Below are 18134 nucleotides of genomic sequence, written 5' to 3'. Positions count from 1 at the left end.
TTCCCATTGCCTGGGCTTGTAAATTTTCTTTGTGCTTAAGTGGGTTTGAGGTGGGCATCGTTCACCTAAATACATCGGGACACTGAGAGGATACCTTCTGTTTTTTCTTCACCAGCAGAGAGGAAGAGCAACTCAGTTCTCCATGTGATCTGAATTATAGATTTCATAGTGCTTTTCAAGAGTTAGCCTCTGAACTGACTTTTGGTCTTTCCAACTCAGGTGCTTGACTCAAGCTCTAGTCTGAAATAAATTCCACATTTTATAAAATAAGGAGGAAACACAAGTTGGTGAGGAAGCATCAACATTTTATAATAAGATTGGTTTTTATAAAGCTTGCTAAACATCCGCCTGTGTATCCACTGCTGAGCTGGGATTATCATCTCCAGGATGGAGTACTGTCTTTTTCTTAACTGCCTGGGAGCCATTCTGAAAAACAGTAGTAAATAACTTTGTCAAAAGATGGAGAAGATTCATCTGGACAATGAAAATGAGCATTCTATTATCTTTCAAAGTCTATGAGTATGAGTGTGGGGTTTAGTGAGTATTAAATATGGTTTGTCTGTGTCTCTGGCAAGAGGATATAATTTCTCTGAATAGAACCTGGGCAGCAAATATAAACTGTCTTTAGGTTCATGTAGTTTGACAAACATGCTTTTCTAACCTGTGGGTCAGATGGAGATGTGGTTCTTTCTTTTCCCCCTGCAGACACCCTGTTTTCCCTTTCTATTAGTCCACTTTCACACTGCCATAAAGAATACCTGTGACTGGGTAATTTATTAAAAAAAAAAAAGAGGTTTAATTGACTCACAGTTCAGCATGGCTGGAGAGGTTGCAGGAAACTTACAATCAAGGTAGAAGGCAGAGGGGAAGCAAGGCGTGTCTTACATGGCAGCAGGAGAGAGGGGTAGCAAGTGAAGGGGAAGTGCTGTACTTTTTTTGTTTGTTTACTTGCTTGTTTTTAAGATGAGTCTCACTCTATTGACCGGGCTAGAGTGCGGTGGCGTGATCTCAGTTCACTGCAACCTTCACCTCCCAGGTTCAAGAAATCCTCCCACCTCAGCCTCCCAAGTAGCTGGGGTGCCTGGAGTCTGCCACCACACCTGGCTAATTTTTGTATTTTTAGTAGAGATGGAGTTTCACCATGTTGTCCAGGCTAGTCTCAAACTCCTGACCTCAAGTGATTCACCCTCCTCAGCCTCCCAAAGTGCTGGGATTACAGGCATGAGCCACAATGCCCGGCTGGGAAGTGTTAAACTTTTAAATCATAAGATCTCCTAAGAACTCACTCACTATCACAAGAACAGCATGGGGAAACCACCTTCATGATCTAGTCACCTGTTACAATTCCAGATGAGATTTGGGTGGGAACACAAAGCCAGACCATATCACCCTTCTCCCACATATCCAAAATGCTCCCTACCTTTTCAGTTCAAGGCATGTGTGAGCTTGGCAAAGTTCCCAAAGTGCTTCGGTGATCTCATCAGTAAAATGAGCAGCTTCGACTGGATCAGTGGTTCCAATGTAAAAAGAAGGAGTAGGGTTCTTTGTTCAAACAGAGCTTAAACAGGACCCCCATAAAGTAAACATATAAAACTGGAGCTGTTGAAATGTGGTTGAGACCTGGGAGCCTCCTTGATTGGCTTCAAGGAAGGCTTTTGAGGTAACTTTATGAGCTGTTAAGACTCAGATGAACGGCTGGGTGCAGTGGCTCATGCCTGTAATCCCAGCACTTTGGGAGGCCAAGGAGGTTGGATGACAAGAGGTCAGGAGTTTGAGACCAGCCTGGCCAACTTGGTGAAACCCAGTCTCTGCTAAATATACAAAAATTAACCAGGCATGGTGACAGGCACCTGAAGTCCGAGCTACTCAGGAAGCTGAGTCAGGAAAATCTCTTGAACCCAGGAGGTGGAGGTTGCAGTGAGCTGAGATTGCACCACTGCACTCCAGCCTGGGTGACAGAGCAAGATTTCATCTAAAAAAACCAAAAAAACAAAACAAAAAAAGACTCAGATGAACTATTTCAGAGCCTCAGACCAGATGTTCTCCAAGATGTTTTCCAGCTCCAAACATTGCAGTCCTGTTTTTAAGTGCCACATCTTCCATGAAGCCTTTTAAATACTCTGGCTCATGCAAATTGCTTCTTTTTCTGTGCCACTTAGCATTTGTGACTATGCACACATACTTTCCATGTTTGTAAAGGGAACCACGTATGGAGATTGTCTTTCTTTGAAGCTTGTACCTCTTTCGTTTCTTTTGGGAAATGACTCAGAACTGACTAGTAAGTTACAGAATGTAACTGAAAGAACGCCAGGAAATAGGGAGAGAAATTTTGTTCACAGCTCAGGGGAAGGTCTGCCCTCCTGGGTAAGTTGCCTCTGCTGGCAAATGCTGAGCTGCTAGCCCAGAGCAAATACTATCTGGATAGATATGAAACATGGGTACCAGGCACAGCTCGGCAGACACAGACTTAAGGTCCCCATACTTGGTCCTTCTCCCAGATCTTTTTTTCCTGGTGCTCATGTTGGCCAAGCTGTGGTATTTGGAAGGCCATGGAAGGTGTCTGCATAGCCTCATCTTTCAGCATTACTGGGCCAGCCCCTGCGGTAAGTGGTTAGGTTACTACTGAAGACACCATTGGGGGAAAATCCCGGGTCTGTCTCTACTACCCCACCTGACTTAGTTATTTTCTTTCCACTGTGGGTTGAGTTCTGCTTTCCTGTATAGTGGGCTTTTCTACTATCAGCCTCACTCTGGGGTTCTGTGTAAATTTTAGGGAGCTTAGAAACATACCTCACACTGGCTGTGGTTTTTGCAAGACCAGCCAAATTCAGTGGGACCTGCCCGAGGACAATATGCAGTGAACAGGTTCTGGAGGCTCAGGAAGCGACATTATGGCTGGAGCACCACCTAGTGGCAGTGAAGAACAGTGCGTGTGATGAATGAACGATCTTTCCAATGAAATGTAAATGGGTAAATATTAATAGTAAGTTAAATCGCTTTCAGGGATTCCCTTTTTCCAAAAACAATGCAATTTAAAATATGCTTTAAAGCAAAAGCCATAGTGGACATAATTTTTAGTCTTTTGCTGATTATCCCAAAGATATCAGTGTCACCATAATGAAGACTAATTATAGAGTTCTCAGTGATAAGATGCTTAATACTAGCCTGTAAATGATTGCTACCATTTACAGAAGGAACTAGGAGAAAAATGTGTCTAGTTCAGCGGAAATTCACTTCTGAAAATAAGTCAGTTTGCCATAGATCTTTTAGAATATTGAATCTTAGAATCCTTGTGTTGTGAAAAGTCTCAAGGATACACTAGTCCTGTACTGAACATTTTCTTAGCCATGGAACTCTTTCTTCTAGTAAAATATTATTCTGCCACCTATATTACCTTTAAACGTTTAGAGCTGTCAACAAGGGAAGCCATGCAGTTGTCTATATGCTTGAATTTGATGTACATATGAGATACAGCTTATGCTGTGGTCATACTGAGCTTTCCTACAAACTTACTAAAACATTTTTAAAAATCACCTCTAAAGGAGTCATCTTCAGAGGCAGTACTTTTATGCCAGTAGAACCGTCACTGACCAAGACAATTTGGGGACTTCTTTTTTTTTTTTTTTGAGACGGGGTTTTGCTCTTCTTGTCCAGGCTGGAGTGCAGTGGTGAGATCTCGGCTCACTGCAACTTCCACCTCCTGGGTTCAAGTGATTTTCCTGCCTCAGCTTCCTAGTAGCTGGGATTACAGGCACGTGCCACCATGCCTTGCTAATTTTTTGTATTTTTAGTAGAAACAGGGTTTCACCATGTTAGCCATGTTAGTTCATGGCTGGTCTTGAACTCCTGGCCTAAGGTGATCCCCCCACCTTGACCTCCCAAAGTGCTGGGATTACAGGTGTGAGCCACTGCACCTGACCATGACTTCTCTTTTAAAATGGCTTTTGTGTTAGTTTATAATGAAAATCATATTGCATTACTTTGGGTCCTACTTGTTTGGAACAAAAAAACTGCATTACACAGCTCAGCCAACTTTCTTAATTACCAAATTTATCAGATATCTTCTATTTCCCCAAACTAAGTCTCTCCAAAGGTAAGAAGACACTGGTCACAGATTTTGCAGTACATCACTGTGCCTTTCAAACTCTGGGAGATGGTTTACCCTTGAAAGAGCTCAAGGTGAAGGCTTTTGAATGGTTTGCAGACGCAAGGAGAGGGATAGATGGGCAAACAAGTGCAATTCATTTTCTATTAGAAAATATTCCTCTAATTTCTGATTAGAAAAGTTTTAAAGTGATGTAGAAGGTAAGACTAGGGCGAGTGGGTGTGGGTAGTGAGAATGAGAACGTCTGTAACGGGGACTTTTAAAAGACTCGCTCCTTCAGAATGGTATTGGTATAATGTGTGTGATTGTAGAGATAGACTTGGTTCCTATGACAACAGATGTAAAAAAAAAAGGTAAATATTCCTATTTTTTTCATGAAATATCCAACATTTACAAAGCAGTTTGCAAAGGTTAAAGTCAGATCGCAAGTTAAACCTAGTGTGTAGTCATAGTACTTATACAGAGTACTCTTTGAATTAGTATTTGTTCATTTAATTTAGCTGAAATTGTAAACAACTTTATAAGTATAATTTTAATAACAAATTATTTTAAATAGGCAACATACACATCAACAATTGGTTCCGAATCTGTGCCATGCTTGCTGGCTGAGAAGAGAGGTTAAGAGTGTGGGCTCTGACTTCCCAGGATTGAATTCTAGCTTGACCTTGGGCAAATAATACCTCAGTGCCTTAGTCTCCAGCTCTGGGAAATGAGGATGATAATAATTGCACCCCTTAAAAAGTTGTTTTGAGGAATGGCAAAGAGCATGTTCTGCTTACAGGAGCATTTTTCAAGGACAGATCATAACTGACTATTGTGTTTCTCCAGGCTGACTCCAAACCAGCAGAAGCTAAATAAATAACCATGAACTTGGAATGACTGTGGGATATGAGGTCCTAACTGAAGACTTTTTCCCAAACACTGAGCAATGGTGTTTCTTTTAACCAACTCTATTTAGCCCTTCAGATTCATTCTGTTCTTTTCAAAGTAATGGATTTCAACTCTTAATAAGCAATAACCACATGAACCTGCCCTGGCAAGCCTTTAACAACTCTTGAGTTTTCCCTCTCAGTGAGTTACTACCTAACTCAGTACATTTCTCCCTAGCCTGTATTCCTGTGGCCAGCAAGTCAATAGACTCAGCTTTTACTTTATTTTGAGACAGTGTTGCTCCGTTGCCAGGCTGGAGTACAGTAGCTCCATCTTGGCTCACTACAATCTCTGTCTTCCGGGTTCAAACGATTCTCCTGCCGCAGCCTCCCAAGTAGCTGTGATTACAGGCGTGTGCCACCACACCCAGCTAATTTTTGCATTTTTAGTAGAAACAGTTTTACCATGTTGACCAGGCTGGTCTTGAACTCCTGACCTCAAGTGATTCACCTGCCTTGGCCTCCCAAAATGCTGGCATTACAGGCATGAGCCATCATGCCCAGCCTCAACTTTAAATTTTTATCTATTGATCTAGTCTATTATTACCCACCACCTATCACCATCCATCCATTCATCCGTCCACCCATCCTTTTTTTGTTTATTAGCTCTGGTCTTTGTTTTATTTGTTGATAGGCCCAAGAAAATTAGTATATGTAAAACTCACTTAGAACAGTGCTGAGCACATGGTAAGCATAATATGTGATAGCCCTTATGATCTATTAACTCATCAGTATCTCCTGTGTATTAGAAGAACAATGTGTCACTGAAATGTTTTAATTATATCTCTATAAAAGCATACATAAATTTATATACATATAAAAGCATACATATATTTATATGATAATATATAAATCTCAATAATAGAATGTTTCTAACCCAAGTTTTAAGTAATGATGTGTGTTCAGGAATACTTCATCTGGCATCTAGGGAAATGGCTGGGAAGATTTTGAGCTTCTCCAGTGGGAAAAAGGCTAGCATATTCAGGTCTAAGTTCAGAGTTGGAGACTTTGAACTTAACAAATTGAGAGTTTTTAATTTTGAATAAAACAAAACTATTTTTTTTTAGCTTGAACAAAGACTATTCTGATTCTCTTCAGCTTCAACTTAAGAACTTTTTTTTGAGACAGAGTCTTGCTCTGTTGCCCAGTCTGGAGTGTAATGGCTTAATATTGGCTCACTACAACCTCCACCTCCTGGGTTCAAGTGATTCTCCTGTCTTGGCCTCCCAGGTAGCTGGGATTACAGGCACCTGCCACCACACCCGGCTAATTTTTGTATTTTTGTATAGATGGGGTTTCACCATGTTAGCCAGGCTGGTTTTGAACTCTGGACCTCAGGTGATTCACCTGCCTTGGCCTTCCAAAGTGCTGGGATTACGGTGCCTGGCTGAACTTAAGAATTTTAAAAATTATAACTCTGAGCTTTTTAAGGAAACAGGGTTAAGAGGTAGTTTGTTGGCAGACGGGCATCAGCAAGGTCTGTTTCGAAAACTCAGCATATGAGCACACATGCACTCAGCCTTGGCCTTGCGCTGTAAAATTTTGGCACAGTACACAAGCATGGGCTTTTGTTGTCAAGGAAATAGCTTTGTTTCTCTGAGGAAGGAGATATTGACGACACTTCTTTGTAGGTGATCACTGAGCAAGGTCGTATTGTTTCCCAGACTTGCTGTTCTGAACAACATGAAGCTCTTGGGTCCTGTCCATGCCTCTCTGGCCAGTAATTGCTACGGTGGCAGCAGGCAAGCCAGGCTTTCCTCAGTGACGTCCAGCCCACAGCTGACATCTACCTTCCCTTCCTACTTGCCTAGGCAATCGTAGCTTGTGTTTGAACTGAGCAATGAAGAAAGATCTCAGGCAGTTTTGAGTCAGCCTTCAGGTTCCTCAGAAACCTTAAACACAGAAATGAATGGGGTCACTGAGGTCAGGAACTCTAGATGCCCCTGCCTCATGGTTGGAGCATCAACTTCTGGAGGTTAAGGGTAGGATTATCAGGGGCTGCATGATGAAGGTAATAGTGGGACCACTTAGAGAGAGCCAACAGTCCAGGCCAAGACAAGCTGGGACCCAGCTCTGTTTCACATGTGAGTTGTTCTTCTTCTAATTGGCCCTCTAGGTGAAATTAATCATTTATTTCCACTTCCTGCTAATTGTCCAACTAGTGTGGCTGCATCTCCTTCCTGCAAAGCAATGTTGAAGAAGCTATGGAAGCAAGAAGGAAGCATGGATTCCAGAAACTGACAACAAACTACTTACCCCTATTGCTCTTTTTCCTAAAGTTAAAGGTAAATCCTAACTGGAGTTGCAAATGGGAATAGGAATGATGGTTCTAATGGTTGGAGCCCACTACCTTCCCTTCCTTGTACTCCTTTCCTGGTGCAGAGTGCCAGAGCAGCCAATGCCCCCTTTCAACAGGCGCTCACAGCACAGAAGTCAATACTTGAGGAGGAAAATTTCATTAAAAGAAAGACCCAAATTGCACAAGACAATAATACATACCACCCAAAGCAAAAATATTAGAGTAGACCAAGGACTTAAATTAAACTCGAGATATTATATACACACATGATAGCATGTGACCCATGGCAGAACCTCACCATTCGCCCCTCCAATAAAAGTCTGTGGATTCCTACACATTTCAAATCCAGAGAATATATCTCCCTGACACAGTGTCTTATACATCTCTCATCTTTTCCCTTGGTTTATTTTTTTAACCAGCTGGAAGTGATTCCTCTTGCACTAAGTCAGGGTTCTCAACCTCAGATTAATTTTTGAGCCAGATACTTCTTTATTGTGAGGAGCTGAGCTGTGCGTGGAAGGGCTTAGCAGTGCACCTGACTTCCACCCACTGTATGTCAGTAAGACCCCGCCTCCATCGTGACCGTTGAAAATGTCTCCAGAAATTATCAAAATCACCCCCTGGTTAAGAACCACGGCTCTAATGTACAGCATTCATTGTCTGTGTCCCCCAAGGTTTCTTCCAATCCTAGGTCAATGTATAGAACACATTTCCTGTCTCTCCAGTTTGGAGTATGAAGTAAAGCCATGCTTTAAAACATATTCAAATAAAATAGCTTGAGTTCTCATATTACTGTCAAGAGAATGTCCTTCTTGCCTCTGCTGGAATCTCCTCAACCCTTGTGCTGAGTCTAAGGAACCCAACGGCCACCTGGCTCAGGAAGCCCCCTCTGTGCTGCTCTGGGACTTTCGCTGCTTTGCAAGGTGGGCTGTGGGTTGATGGTAGTCCCTGCTCCCTGCTGTGGTGGTTGAAAATTAGAGGTGTTTGTAGTCCTGAGGCTTGGCCTGTGATTGGCAAGCAGTCTGCTCACGGTTGAGGGGCAGGAAAAGATGACCCTTCTCACTAACCTCAGCCAGGGTCATTCTCACCACCACAGGTGAAGGTGCTGGTGTTACCATTAGTATCTCTATGTTTGCACAGGCACACTGTATGCATGTACACATACACGAACACACACACAGAGCCATTGCCCCAAAGGGATCCCCATAGTTCAAGGTGAGTGGGACAGGAGATTCTTATAGCCTGATGCATGCCAGGACAAGCCCACCTTGAGAAGGACATGTCCTTGGGGGTTGAGCCTGTCATTGGTCTGGATTTCATCATCGCTCATGGGCCTTTCCGCTGGTGTGACTGCCAGTCTGCTGGCCATGCAGGGCCCTACTACCCATTGAGACATTCTAATAACATTAAACTTCAAAAGGAAGGGTCGGGGTTCCATTCCTACACCTTCTAGGTAACTAGACCTAGATGTATATTGACAAGCAGTCTTTGTCACAACCTCTCCCAGCAATGTCCTGTTTTAATCATCTATCAAAACCAAGCTTAACCAGGAGGAACCCCTGGAGATACCTACTCTAGAACAAAGAGCATCTTTTTGAAGGGCTCACTGTGACGTTTATGTGACCACTTTGGTTAATTCTCTTTGCTTCACCAAACAATCCATTTCATAGGTTATGTTTTTATGTGTATAAATGGTTATTTTCAAACTTGCTGTTTAGAAAGAGAACTATTCTTCCATATAAAATTTTATAGAAAATCATAGTATTAAAAATACAAAAGTGGCCGGGTGTGATGGCTCACGCCTGTAATCCCAGCATTTTGGGAGGCCGAGGTGGGTGAATCACCTAAGGTCAGGAGTTCGAGACCAGCCTGGCCAACATGGTGAAACCCCATCTCTACCAAAAATATAAAAATTAGTGGGTGGAGGTGGTGGGTACCTGTAATCCCAGCTACTTGGGAGGCTGAAGTAGGAGAATCTCTTGAACCCAGGAGGCAGAGGTTGCAGTGGGCCAAGATTGCGTCACTACACTCCAGCCTGGGTGACAGAGTGAGACTGTCTCTAGGAAAAAAAAAAAAACTAAACTAAAGGTTGGCTTGTTTGGGAGTATGGGGGATGTGGGTCCTGAGTTCTGCTCTCTTACCCTCTTGCTTTTCCTTTGCAGAACCCTGGGACCTTGAGGACACCATTTGAAAACTATTCATGGAAAACATGGCATCCTAGAATGAGAAATCCACATCTGGTACTGTCCGCCAGGGTTCCTAGCTTTCAGCAGAGAAGGAATCTATTAAAAATAGATAGCATAGCTTACCCCACCCCTGAGAGGGAGCGATGACAAGCCTGGAGGTAGGAAGAACAGCCTGGATTCACAATGCAGTGAAGCAGCGGTGGCTGCTGCCAGGCACAGTAGCTCTGGCTCATATCACTGGACATGGGACCTGGCCGAGGGCTCATACCAGGAACCTAGACACCAGACCCTGCTGCTGGGGCTGTGGCTGCAGGGCTTCTGGGGGGTCTGTGTTGCTGTGACTTCAGCTGCTGCCCACCACCCACTGGAGCCTGCCCCAGTTTCTGATTCACAATTTGAGGCAAGAGTGTCTCACTGAAGATCTTGCAGCAGGGTCCTGTACCTTAGCTTTAAGGAAGGCTGTGGAAGGGTATATATGGCATTTTTGCTTCCGTAATTTGATTTAGCTTTACTAAGTAAGACAGGAAATTCTCCAAAAGAAGAAGGAGGTTCAGATGCTAAGGGAGGAGGACGTAATGACAAATGCTTACTGCAGGAACTGTGGCAAATTGCTTTCTCTCTGAGCATTATTCCTCTAGGGAAGATAATGTCCCTTCTAGGCCATCCATCCATCCATCCATTTATCCATCCATAGCAAACATTTAGTAAGAGCTATTCTAGTTATCTATTGTTTCATAACAAACAACCCCAGCTTAGTGGCTGAAACAATCATTTCATGGTGCCTGATGACTTTTGTGGGTAAGGAACTCAGACAGGACTCAGCTGCGTGATTCTGCTCCCTATGGAGCCAGCTGGAGTCCTTTGAGATATTCAGGTAAGAGCTGATCTGATCTGGTCAGGTCAAAATAGCTTTGCTGACTTATCTGATCTCTTGATGGGGATGGCTGGAAGGCTGGACTCCACTGGGCTCCTCTCCGTCTCCATGTGGTCTCAGGCCTTTCCATGTGGACTCATCAGCAGGGTAGCTGGACTTCCTGTATGAAACGTAGGGCTCCAAGAGACCAAGTTTGCCTTAAGGGGCTAGGCTCAGTGGTGTCATAATGTCACTTCCACCATACTTAGTTGGTCAAAGCAGTTACAAGTTAGCCCAGATTCAAAAGGGGAAATAAAATACAGAGATGTCACCTCTGGCTGGAAGGTGTCAACAAACTTGCAGTAAGAGCCTTTAATCCACTGTAAGAACCAACTGTGTGCCAGACACAGTGTTAAGAGGAGGGGATACAAAACCAAGACATGGCCGTGTCTTCAAGGAGCTTGCAGTCATACAAGGCTACTAGACAAGCAAATGAAGGCAGTTAACGAGATCAATGTCGAGAAGGATTGTAAATTGTAAAATAATTTTAATATGAAGAATTGCTTTATTTCTGAGCTCTATTTCTAAATAATCATAAAACTAGGATCTAACAAACCTCTCTGATGCTCTCAAATATCAGTTACAATGTGTTGACTGATTCACCAAGAATGAGACACTCAGCTAAGAATTCTTTTGGTATAGTTGTTCCCAATTCTCAAACCAATCCCACTGCTGCAATTTCTACATGCCAAAGCCTTGCCCATGCCTCTTTCTTGATGACATGATGTATTGGGTTTGGTCTTACATCAGCACCCACCACTCTACCCATTGATGCCACTTAATAGATGCTTCTTAAGATGCTCACTTAGCCCTCTATCCACTTAAGGAGAGATTTCCAATTTACAGTGACCCAACCAACAGCTCATTAGAGGCTCTGATCTGTTCCTCTCACAATTGTTACTTTAATTTGCTGCCCTCTCTCAGGCTGTGAGGTGACAAGTTTGCAGGCTGCAAGGCAGACAGAGTTGAAGACGTTTTTTTTTTGAGTCTTGCTCTGTTGCCAGGCTGGAGTGCAGGGGTGTGAGCTCAGCTTACTGCAGTCTCTGCCTCCTGGGTTCAAGCGATTCTCCTGCCTCAGCCTCCTGAGCAGCTGGGACTGCAGGTGTGTGCCACCACATCAAGCTAATTTTTGTACTTTTAGTAGAGACGGGGTTTTGCCATGTTGGCCAGGATGGTCTCCATCTCTTGACCTCATGATCCACCCACCTCTGCCTCTCAAGGTGCTGGGATTACAGGCATGAGCCACCGCGCCCGGCTGAAGACGTATTTAAAAGTGCTTATGCTCTATTAGCAAAACTTACTAAGTCCTGCTGTGTTTAGGGAACTGGACCGTAGAGCGCTGTGAGCCTGCACAGTTTTTGCCTCAGAGGATAGTCACCCAGACAAGGTTTTCAAACTTTCCACTGCTTTTACCTGATCAATAAAATTAGAATGCAGAAAATCAGAAAAGTAAAACTCGAAAAAGCAAGTTGTCATAATCTCATTATCCAAAAATGGTGCTGTTTATATTTTGATATGTTGCTTTCTGGTTATTTCTTTATTTATTTTTAGTTTTAAGAAAATTAATAGACTTCATTTTTTAGGAGAGTTTAAAGTTTATAGTAAAATTGAGGCGCCAGGACAGCTGTTTCCTTCTGCCTTCCTCCCTCAGCATAGAGTCCTCTGTTATCATCTTGGAATAAACATCTGGTATTCATGCCATAGGTCTGCTACAATTAGTGAACCAATATTCATACATTATTATTCAATAGAATCTATCATTTACTTTATGTTTATTCTCTGTGTTGTGCGGTTCTGTGGGTTTTGATGAATGCAGATCGGTATTCACCATTTCAGTATCCTGCAGAATAGTTTCAGCGTTTATCTTTTATATTGTTAGCTTGTCAGCGCGACCACAGTACACTCCTGCCTGCAGCTTTTTTTTCTTATTTCTTTATTTTTCACATGTGAGCCTAACACAAGCCTTCCTTTATGCTATTGCATCCTTCCTCTCCGTGTTTATAAACTCTCATAAACATCATGGGATACACCATCTTATACTTAACCAAGACCCTAATGTTGGACATTCAGTCAATGACAAGTGTTCAGTTATCATAGAGGATATTTTAAAATCAGTTCATGGAAATCACTTTCCAGGATCTAGATGGCATTCAGGGGAAAAAAATAATTTAGAAAGAAACAGCACTGTGTGGTGTCCCTCAGCACCTCCCAGGCAAAAGTCTTTTGTCTGAAGGCTGGAGGCCTGTGCTGTCTTGGCCTAGTGAGTGCCAGTTTCTACGTGGCTGCCCTGCACCCTTGGTGGTGGTGGTGGGGCAGTGCTGGCCCAGGTCTTAGCTTCCCTGCTCCTGCAGGAAGGACTGGGCTTCAGCAATCACTCCCTTCTTACTCTCATCCATCAGAGCCTTTAAATTGAAACCTGTAACTGTGGTATTCTCTTTGGCTTTTAGGCTTGGTTGGCTTAATGGGGGAAATATTAATAGCACTGCTGTGGGTGGAAGTGAACTTGAGCCACGTAGGAAGATTTTGATAAAACATGTCACTCTTGTTATCTATCAGGATCAAACTGTGTCACAAAAGCTGCACACGATGACACCGTCTGGAAAGTTTCTGCCACAGAGCAAAAGACTGCAAGCAGAATATCCCTTTGCCGTTTCTCATGTAAGTGCACACCAGAATTACTAAGAATAACATGAGAATAATAAAAGTAATTTTTTTTTCGCTGTGAAACTGATAGCCATAAAACTGGGTATCTAGAGTCCTGGAGTGTAACAGCTCCTGCTCATACATTAGCTCCTGTTAATTACACCACCACAATTCTGCATGCTGGCTGGCGTTCTTGTCACTTTACAGTGAGGAGCCTTGGCTCCTCAGGTTCCAGAGAGGGGATGTTGCCATGTGTGGCTCTTCATGACTGTCCCACAGGCCTGCAGCTGGAATGTGGCAGAACTGGGAGCTGAATCCAGGACAGGGCTTTCCTCATCTGCTCTAGCCAGGAGCAGGCCAGGCCACTCTTCTGGACAGCCTTCTATCCCATGTGGAGGCAGGTTGGCCAGCCCCAGCCCATGGGTCTCGGCATGACCAGAGCCGCTGTGAGAAGCCTTGTTTATTTTAGCCTTTGGAGTCCTGTCTGCCCCCTGGCCTCCGACCCAGAACTGTGTGTTCCAACCATTGCCTAGTCTGTTGTCCTGGCTCAAAACAACAGGAACGAACGCTCTTTCCTCAAGCCCCGCTCTCATGAAAATGAGCGCTGTGGGCATGTGGCTGGTGAGTTGCTGTGGCTCTCAACCTAGCAGGCAAATAGAGGGCAGTTCAGGGCCTCGCAGGGCACCAACAGCAGGGAAGCAGGAGGGTCAGCATCAGGAGCCTGGCCTTTGGGCCACAGAGACCTGAGCCCTCCTTTTACTCCTGAACTGTGTAACCTTAGGCAGGCGACTTACCCCTCTGGGCCTCAGTTTCCTCATCGGGAAAGCAGGGCTAATCATACTGTATGGCTTATAGAGCAGTTTTGAGGATTGCATGAACAAAAAACAAAGGGAAAGCACTTAGCCTTCTGCTTGGCATGAGTAAGCCCTCAGGATACTGTAGTTGCTATTATTTGGCAGCCAGGAAAATACAGAGAGCTCAATCTGCTGGCTCCCTGGTGTTTCTAGAACTGTCATCAAACATTCCACATCACCAGCCAGCAGGGCCCTTCATCAGACCCCTTTGCTTTTGTCTGTCAGGCTTCCCACTTCGACAAATGTCCCTGCGTTTAAGTCAGTAACCTCCTAGGCAGAGAAAGTGGCTTCACGCGTGTGACATGTGGGCACGTCTCCAAACGGCCAGAGGATCTGGTAAAAACCTAGACTTCTGACTTGTCTGTTTCCTGAGTCACCCATAGTTGGCCTCGTGGAAGCGGTTGACTTCTTCCCATAGCTGGCTGCCTCCTACTTCATCGCCTCCTCCAAGTCCAGGGCCAGCCCTGCCTGGCTGGGGAATCATGACAGTCTTTGTTCCCATATGGGTGAAGTCTTTTGAAAAGAGGGAAAGATCATTAGTTAGCTGTCAGCCGCCAGTATGGTTTGGTCATAGGTAATTCTACTAGAGAGCCAGAGCACTGGCAAAAATTCATTTGGTCGAGAACATTTTATCTACTTGTACAGCATACAAGGAAAGAAATGGAACACGTTATAGAAAAGTTTCTGTCAACTGTACAGTTCCTTACCAATCCAACAAGGAGGATGACAATGATGTCACTTTTCCTGCCTTTGAGAGGTCATGTACAGACACCCACACTTGCATACACCATATTATACCCCCCACCACAAATGGTGCACCCCCCTTCCCCCTACATACATGCTGGTGCACTCATACATGCCACACCACATTCTGTAGTGAGGAAAGTGAGTCCCACGCCGCCTTAAGGACTGGTTTGCATAAAGAGTGCGTATTTCTGCAAGTGCTTTTGTTCTTGCAGTCAGCCCTGACCATGGTCTGAAAGCAAACCTCAAGGCCAGGACTTCTGGACTACGCTGCCACTCCAGGTTGCCGCTTCACCACAGGAAGTCCAGCAGGTGGCGCTGCACCCCACGCGGACCCGAGGCCTGCCTGCCTTGGCCCCAGGAAGGCCTGTGGATGCGCAGTCGGGAAGTGGTCTGTGCGCACCTCGCTGCAGCTGTGGCAAACGCAAACGATGACACACAGGCTTGACGAGGGCCTTTGTCAGAAGCCACGGGGATCTGGCGTCACCGCACAATGGAAAACAAAGTGTTTCTGCCTGGCTGGCCAGAATGCACGTTTGCTCACTATTGATGCCGGGGCATTTACAGGCAGAATGAGTTCATGTGAAATTTCAGGATCTGCCATGACTCAGACTCACTTTCTGTAAACCGGAGTCAACATTACATTTCCCTTCACTCTGGGCCATTCCTTGAATTTTTAGGTCACCAGTTGTTTTTGTACTAACTGAAGGGATTTGAGTATTTCGTAAGCACCCCCCCCCCTTTTTTTTTTTTTTAGGACATTACCAATTTGGGATGGATCTGTAGTGTAAGAGATTGTTGTCACTCTTAGCTCCAAAAATAGGTTGGCTTTATATATTATTTATATGTTCAGAATTATACCGTATAGAAATTCAAGTGAAACTTGCAAAATACTTTTCTGGCAGGAAGCCCTGGAGAGGATGGTTCACGGAGACGAGGATGACGACTGGGGTGAGAAATGCAGGTGACTTGTGAGTGGGCAGAGAGTGGAAGAGAAGATGACTGGAAGATTTTAGCACCCAGAAAAGAATGGAGACAACTAGAGTTGATCTGAAGATTATGACAGAATTCAATACTGGGGCAAAGAAACAAGATGCGGTTAGAAATTAGAAACAGCAGAGCTCCGCAGGTTGGAAAGGATTTGAGCAAGAGAACAAGAAGGAGCCTGCTAATAGCACCCTGGGTTCACATCAAGAGAAGCACCTGGAGAGAATTAACTCGGGAGGAGGTGGGGGCATGGGAAACCTTTTCGTCTCCAAGAGCGGGCCGGAGTGTCAGCTGGCCTGAACTTGAAGTTACACCAGGTAGCTTGCCTGGGCTGGGAGAAGTGATTCCCTTCTATGCCTCTCTCCAAGGCCCTGCTCCTGACGCTGCTCCTCTACCCATATTGAGGGGAAGATACATCCCTAATAAGTTCCCTGCACCCCATTCCTTGTTCTAGCTAATTGGTCCCCTAGGAATTTTCCTACTAATTTTCAATTCCCCTTTTCACCTGGTGAAATATTAAATCTTACTGTTCAATTAAAGTTCTTGTATGGAAATTTCTATACCACATTGAATTTGGTTTGTGTGTCGCCTTCTTTGTTTGTGTTCTTTTTGGGGGGAGTTTTACTTAGGGAAAAAAGCCAGGTCGGGCGAAGTGACTCACACCTACAATCCCAGCACCTTGGGAGGCCAAGGCAGCTGAATCACCTGAGGTCGTGAGTTCGAGACCAGCCTGACCAACATGGAGAAACCCTGTCTCTACTCAAAATACAAAATTAGCTGGGCATGGTGGCACATGCCTGTAATCCTAGCTACTCAGGAGGCTGAGGCAGGAGAATCGCTTGAACCTGGGAGGCGGAGGTTCCAGTGAGGCAAGATTGCGCCATTGCACTCCAGCCTAGGCAACAAGAGCGAAACTTCGTCTCAAAAAAAAGCCTTTGGGGACTGGATAAGGAAGGAAACATTCGTGTGGACCGTCTTGAGCTCTGTTTTCCTTCCTGACCTCACTGGTGTGGGCTCTCTGGCTGCCCTGCTGATCTCTTGCTTTACTGGATTTGGGTGAGGGCTGGAGGGAGGGACGGGAGTGTATTCACTGGATACCATTCAGACCAAAGATTAGATGTCCCAGGTGAGTAAGCAAGAAAGCAAACACATAGACAAACAAAACATCTGAACATTTGCAAGCCAAGTGGAGCAGAATTTAGCTTTTCCAACTAAACTGCCCCACCCCTGGCACACAGGGAAAACGGTGCTTATATGTGTAATATGCTCTCATGGATACATGCAATATGACTAGTAATTTTTGCCTTGTGATGTAAATTCTCTTTCTTCCTCACTCAGAAAAACATATTGTAGTTGAAAAAAAAAAAAGAATTCTGGCCAGGCATGGTGGCTCATGCCTATAATCCCAGCACTTTGGGAGGCTGAGGTAGGTGGATCATCTGAGGTCAGATCGAAACCAGCCTGGCCAACATGGCAAAACCCCATCTGTACTAAAAATACAAAAATTAGCCAGGCACGGTGGCAGGTGCCTGTAATACCAGCTACTCAAGAGGCCGAGACAGGAGCATTCCTTGAACCTGGGAGGCGGAGGTTGCAGTGAGCTGAGATTGCACCATTGTACTCCAGCCTGCTCAGCAGAGTGAGACTCAGTCTCAAAAACCAAAAGAATTCTGATTCTTTCTGAGTGTGTGTGTGTGAGGGGGGACACAAATTTAGACTGAAACTTTGCTAAATAATAGGTTATTACTGATCCAGATACATTAGGGTAGTGAGAACAGTAAGTCTGGAAAAGAAAAGGATTGTTAGCAGTACACATACACTCTCCCACACATAGAACAATGCTTGGGTCTACTGCATTTTAATATCCGCTGAACAGGTAGTGTGAATTCACATCATTTTAGCGATGGGAAAACAGAAAATTGCGGAGAGCTTAACTGAATTTCCTGAGGTCATGGTATGTCAGAAGGGCCAATAATCTTTCAACTTTCAACTCATACCTTTAAACTCCTGCCTCTTATCCTTTTCCAGGTGATTGGGGAAGACAAGCTACAACTCTGTCAAGTGTCTCATTCCATTTTCAGAGGAGCAGAGGTCAGGTGCCTCCTACGGTTGAGGTCTCGCCAGAAAGACCATGGTCGCATTCCTCAGCACTCAGGCAAGTGTTTTGATGCCTGGGTGCCCCTACCTGGTGAGCCCAGCATTCACGAAGCATACGTGACAGGAGAACGGTTGGAATATTGCTCAACATTGTCAGGTCGACGGCACTGGCTGCATGTAATTTGAGAAGAGTTATAGAATGTCAGCCAGACTTTTATGACGCACTCCTCTCCTCTTCCTGAGGATTGTTTGCATGTAGAGATTTTCTGCCTGCATTTTTAGTGTCAAATTTTTTGTGGTTTCTCAAGTCCCTTCGGCCATGTCTTACTGACTTACGTAGAAACCCTGATAAAGCTGATGACCACTGAATGGAAAGA

At 44.5% G+C, this 18134-nt stretch overlaps 1 protein-coding gene and 1 long non-coding RNA gene across 2 annotated transcripts; one reads left to right on the top strand and one right to left on the bottom strand.

Annotated features, from left to right (window-relative positions):
• Positions 1 to 288: 288 nt before the first annotated feature.
• Positions 289 to 2089, bottom strand: LOC118151461 (uncharacterized). The gene is made up of 2 exons (XR_004739790.3): positions 1421 to 2089; positions 289 to 426 (listed from the first exon to the last, which is right to left on the bottom strand). It is a non-coding gene; the product is annotated as an uncharacterized LOC118151461 (long non-coding RNA).
• Positions 2090 to 5542: 3453 nt separating this feature from the next.
• On the top strand, positions 5543 to 16232 carry LOC100393002 (uncharacterized). Its single transcript, XM_035278134.3, has 4 exons — positions 5543 to 7319; positions 9496 to 9573; positions 12989 to 13090; positions 15579 to 16232. The coding sequence occupies exons 1-4, from the start codon at positions 7239 to 7241 to the stop codon at positions 15639 to 15641; spliced, it is 324 nt and encodes a 107-aa protein (XP_035134025.2). The 5' UTR covers positions 5543 to 7238; the 3' UTR covers positions 15642 to 16232.
• The last annotated feature ends 1902 nt before the right edge of the window (positions 16233 to 18134 follow it).

Source organism: Callithrix jacchus, chromosome 2 (genome assembly GCF_049354715.1).
Source record: "Callithrix jacchus isolate 240 chromosome 2, calJac240_pri, whole genome shotgun sequence".
Classification (NCBI taxonomy): Eukaryota; Metazoa; Chordata; class Mammalia; order Primates; family Cebidae; genus Callithrix; species Callithrix jacchus.
The sequence above is the reverse complement of the archived record's forward strand: the minus strand, read 5'-3'. Positions and strand labels throughout refer to the sequence as shown.